The sequence below is a fragment of the Cavia porcellus genome, unplaced genomic scaffold, assembly GCF_034190915.1.
Source record: "Cavia porcellus strain 051 isolate PalLab524CR breed Dunkin Hartley unplaced genomic scaffold, mCavPor4.1 scaffold_38, whole genome shotgun sequence".
Classification (NCBI taxonomy): Eukaryota; Metazoa; Chordata; class Mammalia; order Rodentia; family Caviidae; genus Cavia; species Cavia porcellus.
The window spans coordinates 10,264,243-10,285,558 of NW_026947521.1; the positions used below are offsets into that span (position 1 = coordinate 10,264,243).

The 21,316-nt window shown below is 57.1% G+C and overlaps 2 protein-coding genes across 10 annotated transcripts in view; one reads left to right on the top strand and one right to left on the bottom strand.

Annotated features, from left to right (window-relative positions):
• Nucleotides 1–897: 897 nt before the first annotated feature.
• On the bottom strand, nt 898–21,231 carry Stra6 (signaling receptor and transporter of retinol STRA6). Of its 6 annotated transcripts, none has more exons than XM_063243552.1 (19): nt 21,081–21,231; nt 13,454–13,615; nt 10,944–11,010; nt 10,588–10,673; nt 9,585–9,724; nt 9,129–9,295; nt 8,312–8,434; nt 7,018–7,085; nt 6,833–6,912; nt 6,607–6,668; nt 6,103–6,265; nt 4,908–4,983; nt 4,347–4,480; nt 3,381–3,498; nt 3,194–3,295; nt 2,439–2,602; nt 2,014–2,175; nt 1,452–1,667; nt 898–1,058 (listed from the first exon to the last, which is right to left on the bottom strand). In XM_063243552.1, exons 1-18 carry the CDS (start codon nt 21,212–21,214, stop codon nt 1,498–1,500), a joined length of 2,178 nt encoding a protein of 725 aa, XP_063099622.1. In that variant the 5' UTR covers nt 21,215–21,231; the 3' UTR covers nt 898–1,058; nt 1,452–1,497. The 6 variants fall into 6 exon arrangements, with proteins under 6 accessions (XP_063099622.1, XP_023416435.1, XP_063099623.1 ...); XM_023560667.2 differs by having other exon boundaries at nt 898–1,062; XM_063243553.1 differs by having other exon boundaries at nt 898–1,667; nt 13,454–13,634; nt 21,081–21,204.
• LOC100721656 (coiled-coil domain-containing protein 33) overlaps nt 15,721–21,316 on the top strand; it is a 91,056-nt gene continuing 85,460 nt past the window's right edge. For 3 of the 4 annotated variants that reach the window (XM_063243557.1, XM_063243558.1, XM_063243559.1), the window contains exon 1: nt 15,721–17,468. The gene's annotated coding sequence lies outside the window, so the exon portion shown is untranslated. The remainder of the gene's footprint in view (nt 17,469–21,316) is intronic. The other variant, XM_063243560.1, reaches the window with a different exon arrangement.

Genomic DNA, 21,316 nt, shown 5'->3' on the forward strand with positions numbered 1-21,316 from the left:
CACAGGGATCCTGGATGACCCCACATTTGCACCAAGGACAGGGCCGGCTCTCACGGTCTGTACGGCCTTGGGTAAGTCATTGCCTGTCTCTGGGCCTGTCTCATGGGGATGAACGCCATGGACTCCAATGTTTCTGGCTCCTGGAGGAGGGACCCCAGATTGAGTCAGGGAGCCAGGGGATGTCATGTCCTGGTGAACTAGTGGTCCTGCTGCGCTTGGAGTGAAGCTTCAACCTTCAGACAGCCAGCTCAGCTACTCTAGCCTCTCCCACACTGTCTTCCCACAGTGCTCAGTGACCACCCTCCATCTTTTGGTGGTGACACTGTTCCCTCAGCCTGTATATCCTTTCCTTGATCTTCCTGTGGTGCATCAGGCTCACCTCCTCCAGAAAGCCTTTCAGGATGAGTCCCTGTCCCTGTGTGGAGCAGGCTCAGGCATCCCATAACTCCATTGCCCCTGTCCTCAGCAAGAGGACAGGGCAAGTCTGTGTCCCCCGCCCTATGGCCCTATCAGCTGCCAGGAAAGTGCTGTCTACTGACCCAGATCTATGCAGGGCCACCATTGCCCTGTGGCTCCAGCCCTGGGGAACCACAGCCATGGCTTCTCCCTTCTTCACAGGTCCCCAGCCCCTGGCAGAGGAAGGACCTTCCATCTCCCCTCTTCCCTCTGCACATGAGGTCTCTGACTATTAGGAGGCCCCCTTCCAGTCCCCAGCTGGGGCCCCTCTTTCCCCAGCCCCACCCATCCACCCCTTGGCAGCCATCTCAGGAGTGGCATCACAGGTCCTCTATTCCGTCACCCAAAGGACACAGCTGGGACCCCTGGGGACTCCCCAGCCCACACGAGCCCTTTGCACTTGTGCAGATTTGCTGTGCCCTCCCCGTTAGGAGCACAACATCTTGGGGACAGGTTTATTTCCAGGAACATGTTCAGTGCTCTCATCATCTCTAAGGCAAAGAAATGCCAAGTGTCTGCTCTCAGGAGGCACAGCTCAGCTCTGAGCCTGGTTCAAGTTGTGGTTCTGCTGCTGGGGCTGGAACTCAGGTCTTCTGTCTGGGCTGCCTTGGGGACCCAAGGAGTGGAGTTGGAGGCCACCAGGAGGAGAGGGGAGAGGTGAGGTGGGGTGGGGAAGCAGAAGGTAGAGCCTGGACTGAGGCTCAGGCTGCAAGGTTGGGGGCCAAGCTGTCCTGACCCCAATCACAGGCCCCGCCAGGGGGCCTCAGGGGTACCTGCAAAGCTAGTAGCCCAGCCAGGCAGGGGAGACAGGCACGTGGTCCCCTGCTCCACTGGCTCCTGGACCAAAGCTGAGCACAAGACACTGCCTCCATGCCTGGGCTGGTGCTCTCAGGACCCCCCAAACTCAGCCATCCCCATCCCCTGCTGGCCCCAGGACTCATGGTCTCCAGCACTGAATGTGCTGACCCAGCTGGCTAGAAGAGAGGGCTGCCCACCTGGAGTGGGGCAGGAGGGTTGGGGAAGTGAGGGGCCAGGTGGCACTCAGCTACGGGAGCCATTGGTCCGGGATCCAGCCAAGGCTGTCTTCCGGGCGGCCTTTAGGGCTGGGTTATGTAGCAGCGTGTAGGCCACACCCCAGCGGGCCCAGCTCCGGCCAGCATGGAGCCCTGCTGCCTTGGCCATGGGGTCCTTTGTCTGCAGCAACTGCATCCCTGAGAGAAAAAGACCTTCTGTGAGTCATTTAGCAAACACCCTGCCAAGCCTCCCCCATCCTAGACTTGGGCAGAGTCTAAAAGTCCTCATAGTCAGGGTGGGGAGCATGGGGCTTGTGGAGAGCCATGGAGTCACCCACAGGGAGAGGTAGGATCTCAAGAGGACCGAATTGACTTAGTGTCTTCTCCTGATGCCCATGTCGTGGGCAGTGGGGGCTGAAGAGGACTCATACTCCCCAGGGAGAAGTGGCACAATCTCCCACAAGGAAGCCACTCTTCTCGGGCCAGAAGGGACACAACTGTGTCCCCTTCCCAGAAGAGGCCAAGGAGGTTGGGGACCACACACCTTCTTCTTCCTCTCCTGGCCGGAGGCTGTTCTGAGCAGCTGCGGGGGATCGGGCCCTGGCCCGGGGACTCCGTGCTCCCAGGAGCAGGGCACAAAAGGCTGTGACAGCTGGGTGTGACTCGCTAGCCTCCAGCTTCAGGAAGTTTCGGTACGTGTGGTAGCCTGCAACAGAGCAAGGTGCTGGTGCTGGGGAAAGAGTGGCACAGACACTTGAACACACACACACGGAGCATGTGTGCACCTCTGAGTCCAAGCATGGGGCACACCGGGCACACAGCACTGCGCTGCATATGGGTGTCTGTGAGCCTGCTGGGACACACCATACCTGCAGCTCACCTGCTGCAAAGTAGCCACAGACACTTTATTGGCCATATCAGCTCTGAAGTCAAAGTGACCTCCAGTCACAGTCCTCCCCAGGACCTTACCAGGGTCCAGAGTGGCAGCTCTTGGAGGCAGCAGGCTGAGGTCCATCTGGCCAAGGTGGACCGTGTTGTAGAGGGCAGACAGCAGAACTCTCCAGGCAGCCACCACAGCACCCAGCAGCATGTTAATGGGGAAGAGAAGGAAGGTGGCTGCACAAAGCACTCGTCTGGGGGCAGATAGTGGAGGCTGAGGCAAGGCTCTCTCAACCCCTTCCCCAGGGCCAGTGTGAGAACCACATGCCTGTGTGGCCATGCGTGTATCAGGCACACCTTCTGCAAACCCCGCCCTAAGTCGGGTCTTCTGACTCTCTTTCCACCATTCTGGGAGAGAAGACACTGAGGCCCAAAAGCCTAAGTGAGCTCACTGAGGCTGCAGAACTCCTCAGTGGCAGGAAAAAGACTGAAGGCCTCAGCCACCCAGTCTTCCCGAGGCCATGGCATCTCCTGCCTCTCTCCTCTAGGTCCCCAACCCAAATCTCCCCTGAGGCTTATGATTCCCTCCTTCCTACACAGGAGAGAGGAGCAGGGGCACAGCTCAGTGCAAAGGCCCTGGGTTCTTACCCAGCACCATGCAAAACGAAGAAGAAAAATGTGGACTTGGCCACTGATCCTTTTCTCCCAGGCAGGCAGCCTTCTCTTCTACCCCCAGGCCTCTGACAGAGGTGGGATGACATGGCAGTGGTGGGACGGGGGGGTAGCAAAAGACCCTGAAGAAGAGACAGGAAGCCCAGGGGACCACGAGCCCAGGGCCACCTCACCTGTTGGTCACCTTGGGGTATCCATGCTGAGTGTCCAGGAAAACCCAATGGGCTGCTGCATTCTGCAGGGCCCCAGCCAGGACCAAGAGCAGCCAGAAGGGCCTGAAGGGTGGCTGCAGTTAGTGGCTCCTGGGACAGAGTTCCCCCCGCGCCCCCCGCCCAGCCGATCCCCATCACAACCCCTTACCAGGAGGATTCCAGGGACCGCAGGAGCAGGAGGTTTTTGCCATGCAGCAAGGGCATGAACACCAGGAAGGTGAGTATCATGGTCCCCAGAAAGAAGACAATCTGCTGTACCAGGAGCCCTGGGGGACAGGGACAGCAGGGGACAGATACAGGAGCTGATCCCCCCCACCCCCAGGAATCCAGAGCTTTGGAGCAAGGATTCCCTGGCTTCAACCTCCTACAGTGGTGCCACCTTGCCTGAGTCGTGCAAACTGTCTGAGCCTCAGTTTCCCCCTCTGAAAGGGGACCAAGGGGCATCAGGTCTGGGGCAGCACTTGGAAAACCAAAGCACTTTGCAAATGTTATTGCCTCTGCTTTCAACTGCATCCCCATGGACCAGAATCCCTTGGAGATCAGTGACTGCTTTCCTGTGACCCAGAGCAGGGACTGGGCAGATGCCAGGTCAGTGGCAATGGCCAGGCCTCCTGGTCAATGGAACATAGGGCCAAGGGCTTGTGGGCACATCAGATCATGGCTTTCAGCCCCAGGGATGCCTCTGCTCCTTATCACCCATCTCCTCCCCAGCAAGGCAGAGACAGAGGCACTGAAGGGAGGGACATGGGGCCTCGGAGTACACGCTGACTGGCCTCTCCCACAGTGCTGCAGTGCCCGAAGGGATAATCAGACATGCACTTCGAGGCACCTTCAAAGGCCTCCCATCTAGCTCTCTTGGAGCAGAGCACTCTCTGTGGTCTGCAACAAACCCATGTCTGCCTGCATCCCCCTCAGCACCACCCTCCCACACTACCTTGCAGGAGCAGGAATGTGCCACCCTGGAACTCACCACCTCCAGACATAGGCCAGCCCTGTACTCAAACCTAGTGGCAGCCAGCCCTGGGGCAGGCAAAAGAACTCCCTTCCCTGATGGCTCCTGCACCCCACTCCATCGGGAGGGCAGGCACCTTGGGGTGCCAGGCAAGGAGCTTACCAAGGCAGGTGAGAGCAGACTGGTAGGCACAGAAGCTCATCCAGCAGAAGATGGCTTTTCGGAACGGGCGTATGCCCCTTGCTGGGGGACCCAGGTCCAGGGTGGCCCCTCGGTACAGAGCTTGAAGATTGGCCCTGTGGTGAAAGGTAAGAGTGGCAGGGGCCTCAGGGGTGGGACACTCTCCCTAATCCCTCCCCAGCCCAGCCCCTGACCATACTCCAGGGCTAAATGCCACCACAGCCACCTGCAGGGACACCTAGAGCCATGTGGAGGAAAAGGCTACCCGCTCAGTCTCTGGGGGCTTCCTGGAAGAGCTGATGTCCAGGCAGAGTCTTCACAGGGTGTGGGGTGCAGAATGTGAAAAGGGGAGAGAAAGCCAGGTGAAGGGCTCCACCCAAACCAAGTCAGAACATCGGGGACCAGTGGTGGCAATGGGGGTGACACATGGCCACCAACACAGAGGCAAGGAAGACAGGTCCTCATCCCTAGCAGGTGGATGCTGGCTACCCTGTTTAATCCAGGGCTTCTCTGGGCCCCCGGGTTCCCTGCTTGGCCTCTCACCTGTGTGTGGCCAGTGAGCGGACCAAGAGCAAGATGCTGAGTAAGCAGGACAGGGTCAGGGCGGAGACATAGCACACTGTGGGGAGACAGGGCGGGCCTGGGGTCACAGAGCCTCTGACATCGCCCCCACCCTAAGACATAGGAGGCTCTGAGGCCATGCACCTGGCCTTCACTGCTGCAGCCCCCAGCGATCCCCAGCCTGGAGTCTCTTCCTGCCCTCCTATTCCAGTTGTGTGACCCCAGGAGGCATGAGCTCCTGCCATCTCCGTGTCACCATGTGCTCTCATGATGACTTGCCATCTGCCCACCAGGACAAGCCCACCATCAGACCCCACAATGCCTGCACTGGCCAAGCCTTTCCAGGGAGCAGAGTGGTGGGTGACAGGTTCACAAGGTCCCTGTGCCCCAGACCTGGCCTTTGTTCACCATCTGCCCACCTCTTGCTTCTCTCTCCTTCTGTTGGCTGCAAATCTGGAACCCATAATATCTTCCTGTCCTCTGCTGCCTCTCTGATCTCATCCTGTCCACTCTGGGCCCTGTTCGTGGCCAGAGCTGCCTTCCCATACCCACAAGACCCCCAGGATAAGAGTTCAGCTTTGCCTTCAGTGGGATAGGATCTCAAAGTCATGGTGATCCTCCTGCCTCAGCCTCCCAAGTGCTGGGGTTATAAGTATGCACCACCCCACCTGGAGAGTGGTGGCAATTTTGCAGGTAGAGAAAGTAGAGGCAGTCCTAAGACATCTGTTGGGCTAAGAGCAGACTCAAGGGCCCAAGCAGCGCCATCCCCTTCGTTAAGCCTGGCCAGAGAGAGGAGCCTGGGGCAGAACACAGGCCAGGGAAGAGAGGAAAGCGCCTGCCCTGCCCAACACATCTCAGACTAGCAGGTTCATTGAGGTACCCTGCCACCTCCCACGTAGGTGCCCCCTGTCTCCTCCTCAGCCCCGGCCCCATGGCCACACTCTCCTCTGTGGACATACCTGGAACAGCATCAGAGACACTGGGCCTGGGGTGGGGATAACCCTGAAGGTGAAAAGGGGTGGGGGCTCCCCAGACACGGTGCCTCAGATTCCAGGGACCTGGACTGAAGGTCCTAGCTTCTCCAGTGGTGATGATAGTGTCCAGAGACCCAGTTCTCATGTCAAGGGACCGGCCTGGCCCACCAGTCCCATGCCCATCATGGTCCCAACAGCCTCACCTTCCAGCGCCCACAGATGGTGCCGCACCAGCTCCACCACCTCCTGCCTGTCCTCAGACAGCACCACCCCGAAGCCAGCCAGCAGGTAGGACACGTCCGTGGTGATGCCTGCCCGCACCTTCTGCAGAGCAGGAACCACGCTTGCCAGCAGCAGCAGAGCCACCTGAGGAGCCAGAGAGCCTCCTGTGCCGAAGCAGTGCAGCCATGGCCTGTGGCTCTCAGGCAGGGCGTCCTGTGTGCTCCTTCAGGTCCCCGGGCCCCACAGCCACACAGTGTAGACAGAGACAGCATTAGCATGCAGGGCTGGACAGGGCTCTGACAGTGCCCTGCAAGGTTTCCTCCAACAATCTGCCTAACACCTAGCTGCCATCTATCATCTGCTCATCATCTATCCCTCGTCTGTGACTAACTGGTTGTCACCTGAGTTGGGTCAGAGCCATTTTAGACTTCACAGTCATGAGCAAGGGCCCAGAGGTGGATGACACTGTAGGGTACAAGATGTACCTGGTAAGTGGCGGTCCCTGTCAGGGTGGCTGAAATCACCAGCTTCAAGGGCAGGCGGAATCCTGCAGTCCCCAAAGAAAGGGGCGTGGTAAGGAGCAGCACCAGGCATAGCCCACCCTTCCAAAGGACCTGGGGAAAGGTCAGGATGCCAGACCACCAGGACTAGGCCAGGGGCTTCCACTATCCCAAAATGACAGTTGTCCCTCCTAGTGACAAGGTACCGTACCTGGCTGCGGAGTGTAGATGTAGCGCTGGGAGCAGTCCCAGGCCCGGGACAGGAAGCCCTGCTTGGAGGTGTGGCAGGACCTGCAGGAAGACCAGGTAATTGGGGTTACAGAAGAAACCAAGCTGCCCCTCATCTCTCCTCACCTGGCAGCCACCACCAGCCTCTGTCAGGTGCCTGGGCCTCACCAGCCTCCTGGCTTCTTCCGGCATAGGAGGCTCTTCAGGTATTCCTCAGTGTCGCTGCTCCACAGCCCCTGGGGACAGACAGGGATCCTTCCTGAGCTGTCCCCAAGGCTCTGGACACTGGTGGGGACACCAAACGGATCTCTGTAGAGACCTCCTGGCCATACAGGGCTGGAAAGGTGCAAGGCTAACCTTTGACCTACAGCAACATGACCCACACCTGACAAAGCTGCTCTGTTCTCTTCCATAAATCTAAGACCCCCTTAGCCTGCTCTGTGAGAGCCCCCTGGCCGAGACATCCTGCCAAGATCACCTCAGCTCTGTCTTGCTTCCATACCCATCCTGGCCCCTCCTCCCTGAGGTCCCCTAGCACACTGCTGACCAGGACATAGCACAGGGCGTTCCAGGGCAGGCAGCCTGAGCTGAAAGCCCAAGAATGTAGGCCATGGTCACCCGTTGCCGTGGAAACCTGGGCCTTGGCTGGAGTGGGTCAACTGAGCTTAACTGGGTCCTTTGTGGATTAGATCTCTTTGACCAAATCCAGAGAGTATTTATCCCTTTCAGGAGGAGAGGTGAGCAGGGGATCCTGGAGGCAGCAACCAACCTGGCACACGGCATATCCACATCCAGGGAAGCTGTGCTTCTCTCCTGAGCCCACTATGAAATGGGGGGATACAGAGCTCCCTAGAGGAGCATAAGTGACAGGAGAAGCCAAGTCCTCAGGCCCTGGGTCCCCAGCTTTTCTTGTCACCCCTCTGCCCTTCAAGGGCCTCTAGGGAGGCTTGTTCACCCTCCCTGCCAGCCTGGGATGCTGAGAGTTCAAGGCCAGCCTGAATGACATAGTGAGACCCTGTCTCGAAACATCAAAAATCAAAAACTATACATAGGAATAATCCACTCATCCCCAGGATCAAAAATACTTGCTGAGTATTTATTATGTGTTACTCTCTGCCCAGTCCCACCACGGTGAACATGAACAGAGCAGACACACAGCCCTCTCTGGCCTCCGTGACACTCTGTCCAACACCTGAAATGCCTGCTTCTTAGCACATCCTCCCCATTTTCAGGCTGCATCTGCCAATTTTTGGCTGCCTTCCACCAAAGGCTGGGTCAGGACACAGCTCTGCCTGGGGAGGGGACCTATGAGGTCATCCAGGAGTTCAGTGTGGACACATGCAGGGCCACACACATGAGGGACCTCTGCCTGGGGAGGGGACCTATGAGGTCATCCAGGAGCTCAGTGTGGACACATGCAGGGCCACACACATGAGGGACCCCTCCCAGGCTGTCCGTTTACCTCAGAGCCTGTCCCTGTCCTGCAGCTGGAGCTCTGTACCAGCTGTACTGGGTACCAGAGACTCAGGAAGCCAAGGCCCAGCAGGAGGGGCAGGGAGGCCAGGAGGGAGTAGTATTTATAGACCTGGACAGACAGATAGAGACAGACTGATTGCTTCCAGCCTTCTCCTTCAACCAAAACCAAATCCACTTCCCTTCCTTTCTCATCCCCCAAGGACCCCAGGATGACGGGAAAGTCACCGCAAGCTTCTGGTTCTCCCGTGCCCCTGCCCTGTGAGCACACCTACTCCTGAAGCCCACAGGCCTGACAGAGCCAGAGGGAGGAGACTACACAGTTCCACCTCCAATTCCAGGTTCCATCACCTGGGTTCCTTTTCCAGTATGTTAGGACACAGGTCTTCCAGAAATTAGATGATAGCCTAGTTCTGTGTAGGTATAGTTTGCAACCTGAGCATCAAGTTCCGAGACTGTAGGGTCTCCTCTGAACCCCTTGCCTACTCAGCACTGGGCACTTCTACCTGACTTCCCCTCTCTCCTCTCTTCCCTCCTTTTCCCTCCCATTCCATTCCCACTCCCGCCTGACCAAGGGAGGCTGGGCTCAGTGATGGGGATCATAAGCTTCCCCTCCTTGCCTCGGCCCCCCCACCAGCTGCCTTGTCCCCTGCCTCATCCCTAGAAGACCCAAGCTTGGCACTGCTTGTGCCTGGAGGCATGGAACTCATGCATAAGGGAGAAGCCTGGCACACAGAGATAAAACTAGCCATGCAGGTCCAAGCCATGTGCATCCTTCACTCTGAGCCACTGAGTTAGTGGTTTACCTTGGGTGCTTGGGGACACTCAGCCCTCTGCCAGACGTGGACGCCCAAGTGGGCCCAGGACAGCACGCTCCCAAGCAGGTATGCAACTCTGTGCCTGGCTGTGGCACAGGCGGCCAAAGGGTAGTAGAGAACAGGGTAGTAGAGCAGGGCCAGCATCTTCCAGGGCCCTGGGCAGAGAGACATGCGCTGGAGGGGCCTCTTTGCTGTCTCCGCCCACACCCGTCAGCCAGTGATCCAGCAAGAACGGGGTGAGCTCCACATATAGCACTTAGCGCATAGGCCATGGAAGGACTGACTCTGTAACTCAGCTGCTACTGATGACTGCTTTCTCTCTGGCTTCTGGTTCCCTCCGCTGTAAAACAGGGGACTATCCACATCTCTAGAGGCCATGCAGCAGGGCATCACTGCCTGGAGCCCACCCCATCACCCAGCCCAGGCTGTGGCTGCATGGTATACCTGGGCCAGGTGTGTAGGTGAGGGGCAGGAAGGGCAGTGGATCTTCACTGGGTAGCAGAAGGCACAGGGCGCTGAAGAGGACCATGAAGACAGCAGCAGGCACGGCCCAGGGTCTGTGCCCAGCCAGGAAATCCACAGGGCTGGCACCGAGAGGAGGACAGGTCAGGAGGGGGTCAGCAACCCCTGTACCTGGATCACCCCTGGGATGTGTGTAGAAACTGGGGAGATGGAGAGCACCTGCCTCTCCATCATCTACTCAACTGGGGTTGTTTGTGCAGCACCTTTATCTCCCAGCTCCCTCTGGGCTGTGCCTGGCAAAGGACAATGAACGCGCGCCCAGCAGGGACAAGCCCCGGCAGCAGCCTTGCTCCCTGCACCCACCAGGAAGCAGCAGGAAACGTGGCCTCCACACTACCCTGCTGTCTGTGTGGGCTGGCAGGGCTTCAGAGCGCTGGGAGCCACAACATCCTTGTGTAACAGCCACCGCCCTGCCAGGGCAGGACCAGGCCCCAGCAGACAGCATGCACAGCTGCCCTAGCGTTGACCCCAACCCCTGTGGCTTTGGCCCAGGCTCCCTGCTCAGCCAGGGCCCCCTGCCGGTCCCTACAAAGGCTCCATTACCCCCTCCCCCAGCCTTGTGGTGTCCTCTGCAACTGCAGGCCCAGTTCCATCTCCTTGAGGTCACCTGTCCCAGGCTCTGAGGTGACACAGCTGGAAGAGAAAGTTCCACTGAAAGGAAGGTCATTCCCTCTCTCTGCATCAGGCAGGGTCCCTAGACACCCTCAGGGGTAACAGGGAGTGGTTAGGCAGGCAGCAAGACACTGAGGGCTGCCTGAGAGCTTAGTCAGATCTCTCCTGCCCCTCAGCAGGTCCCCTGCCCACCCTGGGGCTCCAGAATACAACAGGAAAGCCCCAGTCAGAAGCGGGGTGTCACTGACTCAGAGCTGGCTCCTCATGCCCATCATTCTCCTAGAAGGCTCTGAGTCAGGGCACACGAGCCCACCTGGGCAGACGAGGCCCTCCTCGCCCAGAGCCGGGCCGGAGCCGGTGGCACAACAGCAGCCAGAGCAGCAGCAGCAGGACGAGCATCTGGAAGAGAAGGCAGGAGAGACTGGGGTTCCAGGCCTCCCCCAGGGCCTGACTCCAAAGCCTTGGCCCCAGTCAGTCCCAAAGCACCCAATACCCAACCAGGGCACACACACACACACACTGCCATCTTGGATGCTGCTTTGGATTTGGCCTGCATGCAGCTCGGATCCCCACCTGGGGCCAGCCTCAATACCCACTTCTGGGGACTGTGAGCCCCTACACCAGTCCCTGTATCCAGGTAGGCACACACAGCAGGCCAGCTGGACTCACCGACAGTACAGCCAGGCAGGCATGGCACAGGGCAGGTGGCACACTGGGCTGGCAGGAGGGCACCTCCCTGTGGGGCAAAAAAAGGCTGGCTCAGCCTGGGACACTTGGAACGCAGCTGGGTCTGAGGCCAAGGCTGTGTACACTGCAGCTCCACCCAGCACCTCCCTCAGCCTTCTGCCCTTTCCGACACAGCTGCCCAATGCCCTAGTTCCCAGTTCTTCCTGTACTAACTGCTAGGGCACTGGGGCTCTGGGGCTGAAGACCATGGGCTCCCAGGGAAGCCAGCCTGGCCAAACCATCTGCTCTAGCTCACCCAAAACCCCTGTCCTTCAGGGTCTGCCAGCCTGTCCTACCAGGTTCACCCAGGTAGGGACTCAGCATGCTGTCCCCAGAACAGCTGGACCATTTCCCAGAGGCCTCTGCCCCAACCAGGAGCCACACTGTGAGCAGGGCCCTGATGTCCCCATCTGACACTCAGCTGTGTGTGCTCACTCCATGAGACCCCGTTTGGGTAGCCATGTGTAGATTCCTGTTTTGTGTCATAGGACAGGAAGGGACATTCCCAAAGGGATTGAGAGGGAGGCTCCAACCCAGGAGAGGCACAGGCATAGGTAAAGGATACCAGGAAGAGGGATGGGCTTTGATTTGGGTGTGTGCTAGGATTGGCATCTCTCTGGGCAAAGAAGAGAAAAGGAAGCCCTGAGGAAGAGGAAGAGGTGAAGAGGATGAGGAGCAGGATGAGAGCCAGGTGGGAGACAAGGTAGCTGGCACCAGGTTTGATGGTGGCCCAGAGGTAAGATTGACCAGTTTAGAGGAGGTTCAGGGGTCCTGGGAGCATTAGGGTGTCCAAGCAGGGTCGTGTCCCAGCATTTGGGAGGTTTCTGCAGCTGAGCCCACCCTAGCCAGAGTCACCAGTGCCCACCAACCCCAGCTACAGCCAAGAGCACAGTGGATCACCACATGGAGTCCTTTACACCATCCCCGGGGTGTCTGACTCACAGGGAGAAGGTGAGCCCAAGTTCATAGCCTTGGGATTCCCCTGTTCCCTGCCTTGGGATTTCCCTGTCCCAGCTTCCTGCGCCCCATTTGGGTAGGGGCAGGTGGGAGGATTAGCAAGTATCTCTTCTTGGTTTTGCTAGCTAAGAAGACTCGGAACACCTGCTTTACCTGCAGGGGCTGTGTTCCATGGTGGAAGACAGGGGCTGCAAATTCCATTTGCCACCCTCATGAGGGGCTGCACCTCTACCACATCCTAGCTCTCAGGGGCCCCCAGGCTCCCAATTTTATTTGGAGATCATATCTCTGGTCACAGAGCTGGCTATAGGTATCTGGCCCCTAGCTAATGCCTAGGCCCTGGCACTCCCAAGGACATGGCTTCTGTGAGGGCTTAGCCAGGCAGGGCTCTCAGTCCACCAGACTCCTTCCCAGCCCATACCCACACACACTTGGCAGGGACCCAGGGAGCCCAGTACCCTCGGGGACGGCTGAGGAAGCTAGTGGTGTGCACCTTTGCTGCCTTTCAGGTGGTCAGAACCCCAAGTTCTCCAAACAACAGGACTTTCCCCCAGGCCTGGCCAGGCTGTAGCCCCAGCCCTGAGGAGGTGTAGGAGCATTTTTCCTTCTCTAGTTTCAAGCTTTAATGGAGAACAGATGTACACACATCAGGCTCAGTGTGTATGTGTATGTATGTATGCACGTGCACGCGCGTGCACACACACGCGCGTGCGCACACACACACACACACACACAGTCTCACCTTTCTAGTCCCCTAAACCCTCAGACAGAGCAGGGAGGCAGGGGGATGGGTCCAGAATTAACCAGGGAAAACTTGGCTCTAGATTTCACATGGCTGGGTGACCCTGGCAGCAGGTAGGAGGCATAGAAAGGCCCAGCTCCTCCACCAGAGTGCCCAGACTAAACTACAATGGAAAGGACCTGGGCCAGGAGTCCTCAGGCCACCCCAAGGTGAGCTCGCTGCCTGCCTCCCTCCCCACCGTACCCCGGCCCAGCACCTTTCCTACAGAAACAGGACCTGTGCAGCCGATCTCCTGAGACTCAGCTGTCCAAAGCCAACAGAGTGGTGAAGTTTGCCTAGAAATCCACTCCAAACCCTCTCCTTTTGTCCTGGTTCTCTGCCTCTCCACCTTCCCAGCAGGCCCGAAAACCTGGCACCTACTGTAAACCGCATACCATAAATGTCACCACAGGGATCCCGTCTAGCCCCCTGGCCAAGCTCCTCTTTCCTAACTGCCAGTCAGGTCACCAGGAGCACCCCAGTCTTGCAAGGCCAGGGTACACAGTGCTGTCCACCAGCCTGGCCCGGGTTCCCTTCTCCTCAAGCATTTTAATAGCAGGGTGGGGTTGTTAAGAACCAAATACAGACCGAAGCCCAGAGAGGCTGTGGCTTGTCTAGGGTCACACAGCAAAGGAATAACCAAACCAGTCCTTGCCTGGGGTCTGAGCCCTATGTCCCACTCTGATGGCTGTCAGAGTGGGGCTGCCACACTCACCCCTCTGGCTGGAGTTCCTTGTCCTCCAGGGGCTCGTCGATGTACCAGCTGCTGTAGTCATCTGCAGCCCTGGAAGAGGTCTGGTTCTCTGCTGCCTGGGACAAGGACATTCTCAGGTGTTTCTCCTTTGACCCCCAGACAAGAGTAGGGGGGAAAAAGTCACTAAAATGTGAAAAGAGGCCTTAAAAAGAAAGAAAGAAAGAAAGAAAGAAAGAAAGAAAGAAAGAACTCAAACAAAGAGAGATTTCTTTTTAATCCTAAAGGTTACTTTCTTGCTTTTGGCTCACTGGGAAAACCTGGCCTGGGACAGCAGGCCTGGGAAGGCTGGCACAGGAGGAGGGGAAGAGCCTCTCCTGTCCCCTCCTGTCCCTTCCCGCCCAATCCTGCCCAGCCCGCAGAGACAGTTATCTAGATGCTCCCCTCGGGGTCCCTGAGCTCTGGCGGCAGACCTATCTGGCTGTCTGAACGGCCTCTGCTCAAAAGACCATTTGCACAGATGTTCCCGGTGTGTAGTGCACAGGCCCCAGAGACCCCCTTCCTTCCCCGCCCATCCCACAGATGGACCCACAGGCACAGGCAAAGGGAGAACAGAGAGGAAGGAGCTCCGGAGATGAAAGGGTGGGCGGGCGGTGGGCGGCTCCACTCCGTCTGCCCGGTCAGGCCCTCCCAGCTGGGCTCCCACACCTCCTGCTCAAGGGATCTAGCCTGAGCCCCCACCTTTAGCCCATGGTCCCTGGAGATCCTGGCCAGTCTCCCCTTTCCCTGTCTGACCCCTGCACCCTTGGACAGGCACACACCATCATCCTTAGTGAAGCCCCATCTGACCACGGGACCTGCGTGCCTGTCCTCAGCACCTGCCCCAGCACCCCTGCACCTCTGCCCACTGAATCTGCAAAATTAGCAATGGCAGCAGCCGAGGGAGGGAGGGATGGAGGGAGGGAGAGAGAGAGACAGAGACAGAGACAGAGAGAGAGAGACAGAGACAGAGACAGAGAGAAGCTGGGCTGTCTTCTGGCATGTCCAGGAAGGAGGCCACATGCCTCTCACTGGTGGAACCTTTTTGTTCCTATAACTTGATTTCACAAGAAGATAACTCACTCCCAAAGGCGGAAATGAGTCCTTAAAATATGAACAGACCCACAGGCAGGCAAGCAGCATCCCGCCTCCTGTTGATCCTCCTGCCTAGGCCTAGGTTCCCCTTCCCTCCTCCAGGGGTACCTTGTGGCCACCCCTTGCAGGAACAGGCGAGGCAGAGAAAGTTCTCAGTCACATATCAGGGTGGAGGTGCAGCTCCTTGAAACTTCCAGGGTTCCCATCCTTCCAATATTCCACGGAATGGGGGGCATGCATTTGCTCCTTCCTACAGAAACTCATGGGATACCCACTATGAGCTCATACCTACTGTGTGCCCAGTGTGTTCCCTGGGACTGGTAAGGGTTCTGTTCTGGGGAGCAGGGCAAATTCCAGAGCCAGAGAGTGTCTGCCGTTCCGGCCCACTGAGAAATCGGCTCTCTGACTCAAAGCAGCCTGACACAGCTGTACTCTGCCTCTCCTTCCCCTGAGCACAGGGTCTGCTCTGTGGGAGTCTTTGGAAAAGCAAAGGCCTGGTTTATTTCAGTGACTGTCATTGGCCATAGGCCTGTCTTGTTTGCTCTTTTTTTTTTAACTTTTTATTGGTACCAGGGATCGAACTCATGACCGCCTGCTTGCAAGACAGGTGCTTATGCCACTGAGCTAAATCCCCAGCCCCTCATAGGCGTGTCTTGTAAGGCAAAGTCACCAGCCAGGCTTTCTAGAGTCCTCTGCTTAACCGCCAGGGCCCCTGTGCCCTTCACTGCTCAGGGGTCTCAGATTTTAGCTTGGGAACCATCAGCTCTCATCTGATTTTAATCCCCATCACAAGACTCCACCAATTGGAACCTCCCACTTGCAGGGACGCTCGCTGCCTGTACAGGCAGAGCTGCTGGGGTTGAGAACCTCTGCCCCATACCCCATCGGAACCATGTCCTGCCCAACTCTGCCTTCACTCATTCATTCAACAAATCTTCTGTCTTCCATGACAGGTAATGCTGCTGCTATGGCAGCAGAGGGCAAACCCTGCACCTCAGGGGGACTGAACAGGCAATGACATGGAGAGGACAAACCCATGTCCTACTTGCTGAGGGACATGAGGTACGGAGAAGAAGGAGACAGAACTGGAGCTGACTATTCTAGGTGGGGGTGGGGCAGGGAAGGCTGCATTGGGATGTTCAGCTTGTGTCCAGAGGGAAGGAGGGAGGAGGGGGGAGAGGGCCTTTTCAATCTTAGGGGTGCAGCCTAACAAAAAAGACCCCCCAAATCCAGGCACAGTCACTCTCTGCTCTGGACCAAATTTGTTCCCTGCAAAAGACTTCCTGTAGATAGTGTCCACTCTTGTGACCCCCTCCTGAGTTCAGTACCCATGGGGCCTCCTAGGGAGATGAAGGTGGGTGCGGGGTTAGCAGGGTGGAGCAGGTAGGGAGGAGGAGCCTGCCAAGGGAGAAGCAGCTGTCTCAATCTGAGTTCCAGGCTGGCCCTGGGCCCTGTGAGTCCTTCTCTCTCTGGGTCTTGGCCCCACCTCTATCACTTCCAGCCCCCAGATTCTTCTATTGTGGGCACCCACCACCCTCATGGGCACACACACATTCCCTATCCTCCCGCAGTGACTTCACAGCTCAAGAATGCAGAGCCAGCTCACGGGACCCAGTGGTAGAAAGCAGATCAAAGCCACAGAGTTGGTCAGGCTGCCCAGGTGCCCACTGCCTTCCTCCTGCCCCCCTTCCCCAGATCCACCCCCCTCAGCCACCCCAGGGACCAGCTTGGATGAAGAACCATGGTTGCCAATGGTCACACAGCTCTAGCTGGGAAGCAGACCCATGACTTGAGCCTGGGGCATCCATCTGCAAGTGGCAGTCTGGCTCAAGGATGTCAGGAAGGAGCCAGCTGGGGGAAGGGGGACAGTAAGGCTGCACCCTTGGAGGACTTCACCAAAGGCCTGGGCAGCACGGTCATGAGAAGGAACTGGCAAGCAGGGGCTCTTGGAGATATCTTCAGGGGCTCAGAGGAGGGAGAAAGGACAGGACTTAGTCAATCTTTAAGGCTACTTGGAGGAAGGAGTACAGAAGCAGAGAGGGCCAGGAATAATAATTCACAAGGATGAAGAATAGCAAGAATGAATAAGCATCTAGGGAGAGCTTGGGAGGAGCAAGAAGTGGACCGGGCCACCCTCCTGCAGGGCTGGCACAAGCCCTGGGCCACTCTGAGAAGGGACACGCCAAAGTCACCAGAGCATCCCTGGCCAGTAGAGCCCCAACCAGGCATGGACAGGATGCTAAGCCCTGCCCGCTATGGGAGAAGAAATCCTCAGATTTTCTGCGCTCAGCCAATGAAGCTCATCTGGCATCTGGGCCTGGCATGGGGTGCCTGCTCCCCGGCTGCAGCTGGCTGGTGAAACCCTGGTACAGGGCTTCCTTCCTCCATGTGTTTTTGTTCAAGCTGATTAAACCCAAGGAATGTTTGTGTCCAGGAACAGACGCCACGTGCATGCCCTTGGCTGCCTGTGGTTTTCAAAGCCTTGTAGGGCAAAAAGCTAAGCCCAGAGAAGGCCAGAAACATCCCCAGGACATCAGAAATACTCCTTGGATCCCCAATGTCCAGAGTACCTGCAGGAGTTCAGCAAATTTCCAGAACTTCAGTGTCACCCTCGGACCCCTCCAAAGCTTCCACATGGTCCCCCAGGAACCCCCAGAACTGCAGAAACCCCACAGAACTGGTGTCACACTGCAGGACCTCAGCAACACTCATGGGATGCTGAGCCACTGGCGGTGAATCAAGCCTGGGTCACAGCAAGATGGCCCACAACCACAGTGAGCAGCCGACACTCAGCCATACCTCAACCCCACAATGTAGTATGACACCCAGCAAGAATCTGCCAGCCAGCAGCCGGACTAGGAGGACCAGACCTGTGTGCTTGCCTGAGGACCCTTGCAGCTGGTGGGTGAGTAGCCAAGCAGGTCAACCCCAGGAGGGAAGGCAGGGTGCTGCTCATGTGTGCATGCACACAGGCATATACACATGCATGCATATACATACCGGTGTGCCTGATGCACATACACACATACAGAGCTGCACACACATTCATGCACACGCACACTTGTGCACACACATGCACCCGAATGCACACACACTTGTGCAAACATGCACACCACATGCACAAGTACACCACAAAAGACCTAACACACACGGAGCTTAGCTCTGGCCCACCTAGTCTGGTCTGCAGTGAAGGGGTCTGGGAAGCAAGGCTGCTGGGCCCAGAGCAGAAGTGTACTGGAGTCTGTCCTCCTGTCTTTAGTGCCATGCAAGAGGCTCAGACCATCTGCGATGTGCTCATCCCAGGATTCTCATGGTGTTGCACCAACAGCACCACCTTGACAAGAGGAACTTAGGCCACCCTACCCTGAGACGAAGGTAGACACTATGGGGAGAAGGAGAGATGAGGAGAAGGAGGAGAGGGATAAAGAGGAGGAGGAGGGTAGCCTGCTGTTCCAGGGGAGTGGTGTGCTCTTCCTTCCCAGAAGGCTGTGTTAAAACTGGCTTGAAGGAAGGAAGGGAGGGAGGTAGATTTGAGCTCCAGACAAAGGCAGATTGCTTACACTCATAGAGTAGCGAGACTCCCTTCACGGGAGGCAATCAAGAAAATGTGACATCCAGCTGCCCTGGCCAAAAGGGCACAGGACTGGTCAGCTGTGCAAGCTCTGATTGTCCTTTCATAGCTCATCCTCGCTGGGGTGGCACTACCACAGCCCGGCCTTAGAAAGCAGGCTTTGTGCTGGGCGCCGGCTGCTGGGCAGATCTCTGCTGACACAGGACAGCCTCATGCTATAGCAGTCGGGCCCCACTCAAAGTCGTCTCCTGACTTCCTTGCCCTTTGGGGCCCACACTTGCTTCCTCAACCCACCCTGTCCTGCCTCTTCCAGGCTCAGTGCCTGCTCTCCCCCTACCCCATCTTCTCCCTGCTCCCACCTGTCCTGGTCCTACCTGGTCTTTCAGCTCAGCTCCAGCCCACTTCTGCCAGGACTCTCCTGTCCTTACACCCTGCACCTCTTCCTTGTCCTCTACTATCACTCTGAGATGCTGCATGGTGCTCCCTAATACTAGAGCCGCCTCCCTGAGCCCCAGCACCCACTCGAGCTGGGGTCCCAGAGAGAGGGCTGGCTGTAGGTCTCAGTCACTGGCCCCAGCAGAGTCCCCGCCCCCCCCCCCCAACCCCTGCACCTGCTTTAAAGGATGTGTGGTCTCCTCCTCAGGAAGGCAGCCTGGGCCCTGCCCCTCCTCCTGCCCCCAGACCTTGGCTGCTGTTATTCTGGAGCCCACCCCACCCCCTTCCCTAGAGCTCAGACCCAGAGCCTGAGGCCCCACACACAGACCCTGGTCCCCTGAGCAGGGCCTCTCCACCCGCCCCCCAGCCATTTGCCTGAAACTTGATCCCCTTGGTCCTCCAAGTCACCCCAGCAGAGAAGCCTGCACAGGGCTTTGATGGCTGAGCTTCTCCAGCTGTGGTCAGGAGGGGCTCAGGAACCCCCCTCACCTTCCCACATTTGTCACCATCCCTCAGTCCCAGGGGGTCACAGCCTGATGAATTGCACAGAGCTGGCCACCAGCTCAGATTTTAATAGGCAATCAGTTCCCTGCTGATGCGGGGGGGGGGGGGGGCTCAGTACACTTGCTGGGTACATCCATTCAGGGGACCAAAAGGCCCCCTCAGAACTTCCCCTCCACACTCCTAGAAAAGCAGGGTCTGGTTCTTCACCCCAACCATTCCTGTGCACCCCAGAGGGTAGAGAAGGACAAGAAGTGGGTGCTAAATTCTCAAGAGGAGGGAAGCTGGGCAGGCTGCCCCTGCCTCTTTAAAGCAGAAAGGCTGAGGCATGTCCAGTGGATCAAAGAGCAGTCCATGATCAAAGAGCAGCCCAAGGGCCTTAGGAAGTGCAGGAGAGAGCCCAAGACAAGGCAGGGAAGCCATCCTGTCCCCAATTTGAACCTGAGTGCCATGTTCACCATGGAGAATTGCTTGCAAGTAGGAAGGATTAAATCCACAGAGAGAAATAATGTTTGGCTCACTTTGAGGAACCCAGCCTCAAGAAAGACTTTGGTGGTCAGGCATGGTGGCTGAGGCAGGAAGATTATCAAGAATTCAACGCCAGCCCGGGCTATATAGTGAGTTCAAGGCCAGCCTGAACTGTGTTGTGAGACTTTGTCTCAAAAAACCAAAACAAAAGAAAACAGAAAGGCCTAGCTAGATATGCAGACAAAATGCCCAAAACTGTTTATTTATGGCAAGAAATTGGCAGCAAGCCCGATAGCCATCACAATTGGTTTTGACGGTGTACGTGTTAAAGAGCTTCCAGATATGGCGGAACTTCCTGGACACTGGCCAAAAATGGTAGCCCAGACAATACAGAGAAGGTGAGCCTGGCGGGCAAGTGACAAGCAGTTGGCAGCCTCACCTTATGCGGGGAGAATTTTCATATGTTGGAAACCTTGTGTTGCCTGTGTAATTGTTTTTAATAAGCAAAAGGAAACTGTAAGGCTGCAGGGAAGACTGATGGAAGGAACCACTAGGCCCTGTGAGTAGATTGTACCCTCAGCCCAGTCTTGTTCAACCCCTAGCCTCCCCTGAAGTTAGTGCAGCCTTGAGATTAAGTATTGGCAGGGAGACAGAAAAAGGAAGCAGAAAGAGATTGCGACTCCCAGTGTGTCCAGAGCTCTGACACAGCCACGGGAAACCTAAGCCCAGGGAGATCCCTGGGTGCCAGGATCAGCAGCTGGGCTGGAAGTTTTGCCTAAGACCTCTCCAGCCCCCAGGTCCATCACACAGCCCACTGCCCTCTCCCCAGGAACCTCCTTTCCTAGAGTGAGGACTCTGCTCTACTCTGTGGCACAGAAACTCCGCAGGGGTGGAGGGGAAAACCCTAAATTGCTTCATTTAGCAGGCCTCAGCATAGGTGCCCACTGTCGGCCTCCGTCACTCCTCTGTTAGGCTTTGTCATGTTTCACTGTCCTTCTGTCTGCCCTGTCCACGAGTCTCTTTTTATCTCTATTATTGTCACCCTTTCTGTCTGACTCAAACTGCCAGGTCTTTTCCTGTTGTTTTTTTTTTTTTTTCCTGTGCGGTGCGGTACCAGGGATTGAGCCCAGGGCCTTCACACTGAGCTGCATTCCCAGCCCTTTTTTAACCCTTTTATTTTGAGACAAGGTCTAGCAGAACAGGCTAGACTTAAACTGTAATCTTTCTGTCTCAGCTTCACTGAGATTACAAGTGTGTGCTGCCAAGTTAAATTTCCATCTCTTTCTTTCTCTGACTGTGTGTCTCTCTATAACTCTGTCTTTTCCTTTTTGTTCTGTGTGTCTCTGTTTCTCTGTCCATCTGTCTCTCTCTGTCTCACTCTCTCTTTCTGTTTCTCTATGTCTATGAAGTTTGTTCCTCTCCTCCTAACAGTTTCAGGCAGTACCTTTTCCAAGCTGGCCCCTGCCCCACTCCAATCTGACCCAGGGCCAGCTTGGACTGACTTGGGGCCGCCCTATTAGCTCGGTTCCTCCCACTCCTTACCTGCTCTCTGTCCCCAGTGGTGCCACAGAACAGCTGGCATTGGTCTCAGAACCCCAGGGTGGCTTCCCCAGCTGGGTTGAGCGCTGGGAGCCTGCCTGGGCAATTGTCTGGCGCATGAAAGCCAAGGCCAGCATGGCTGACGCTGCAGGGACGCTGCCCCCCTCCCTATTGCCCAGGAACTTTAGCCCCTGGGGACCAGGCTAGGAGGAGGGGATTGGCAGGGGAGCCAGGGGATC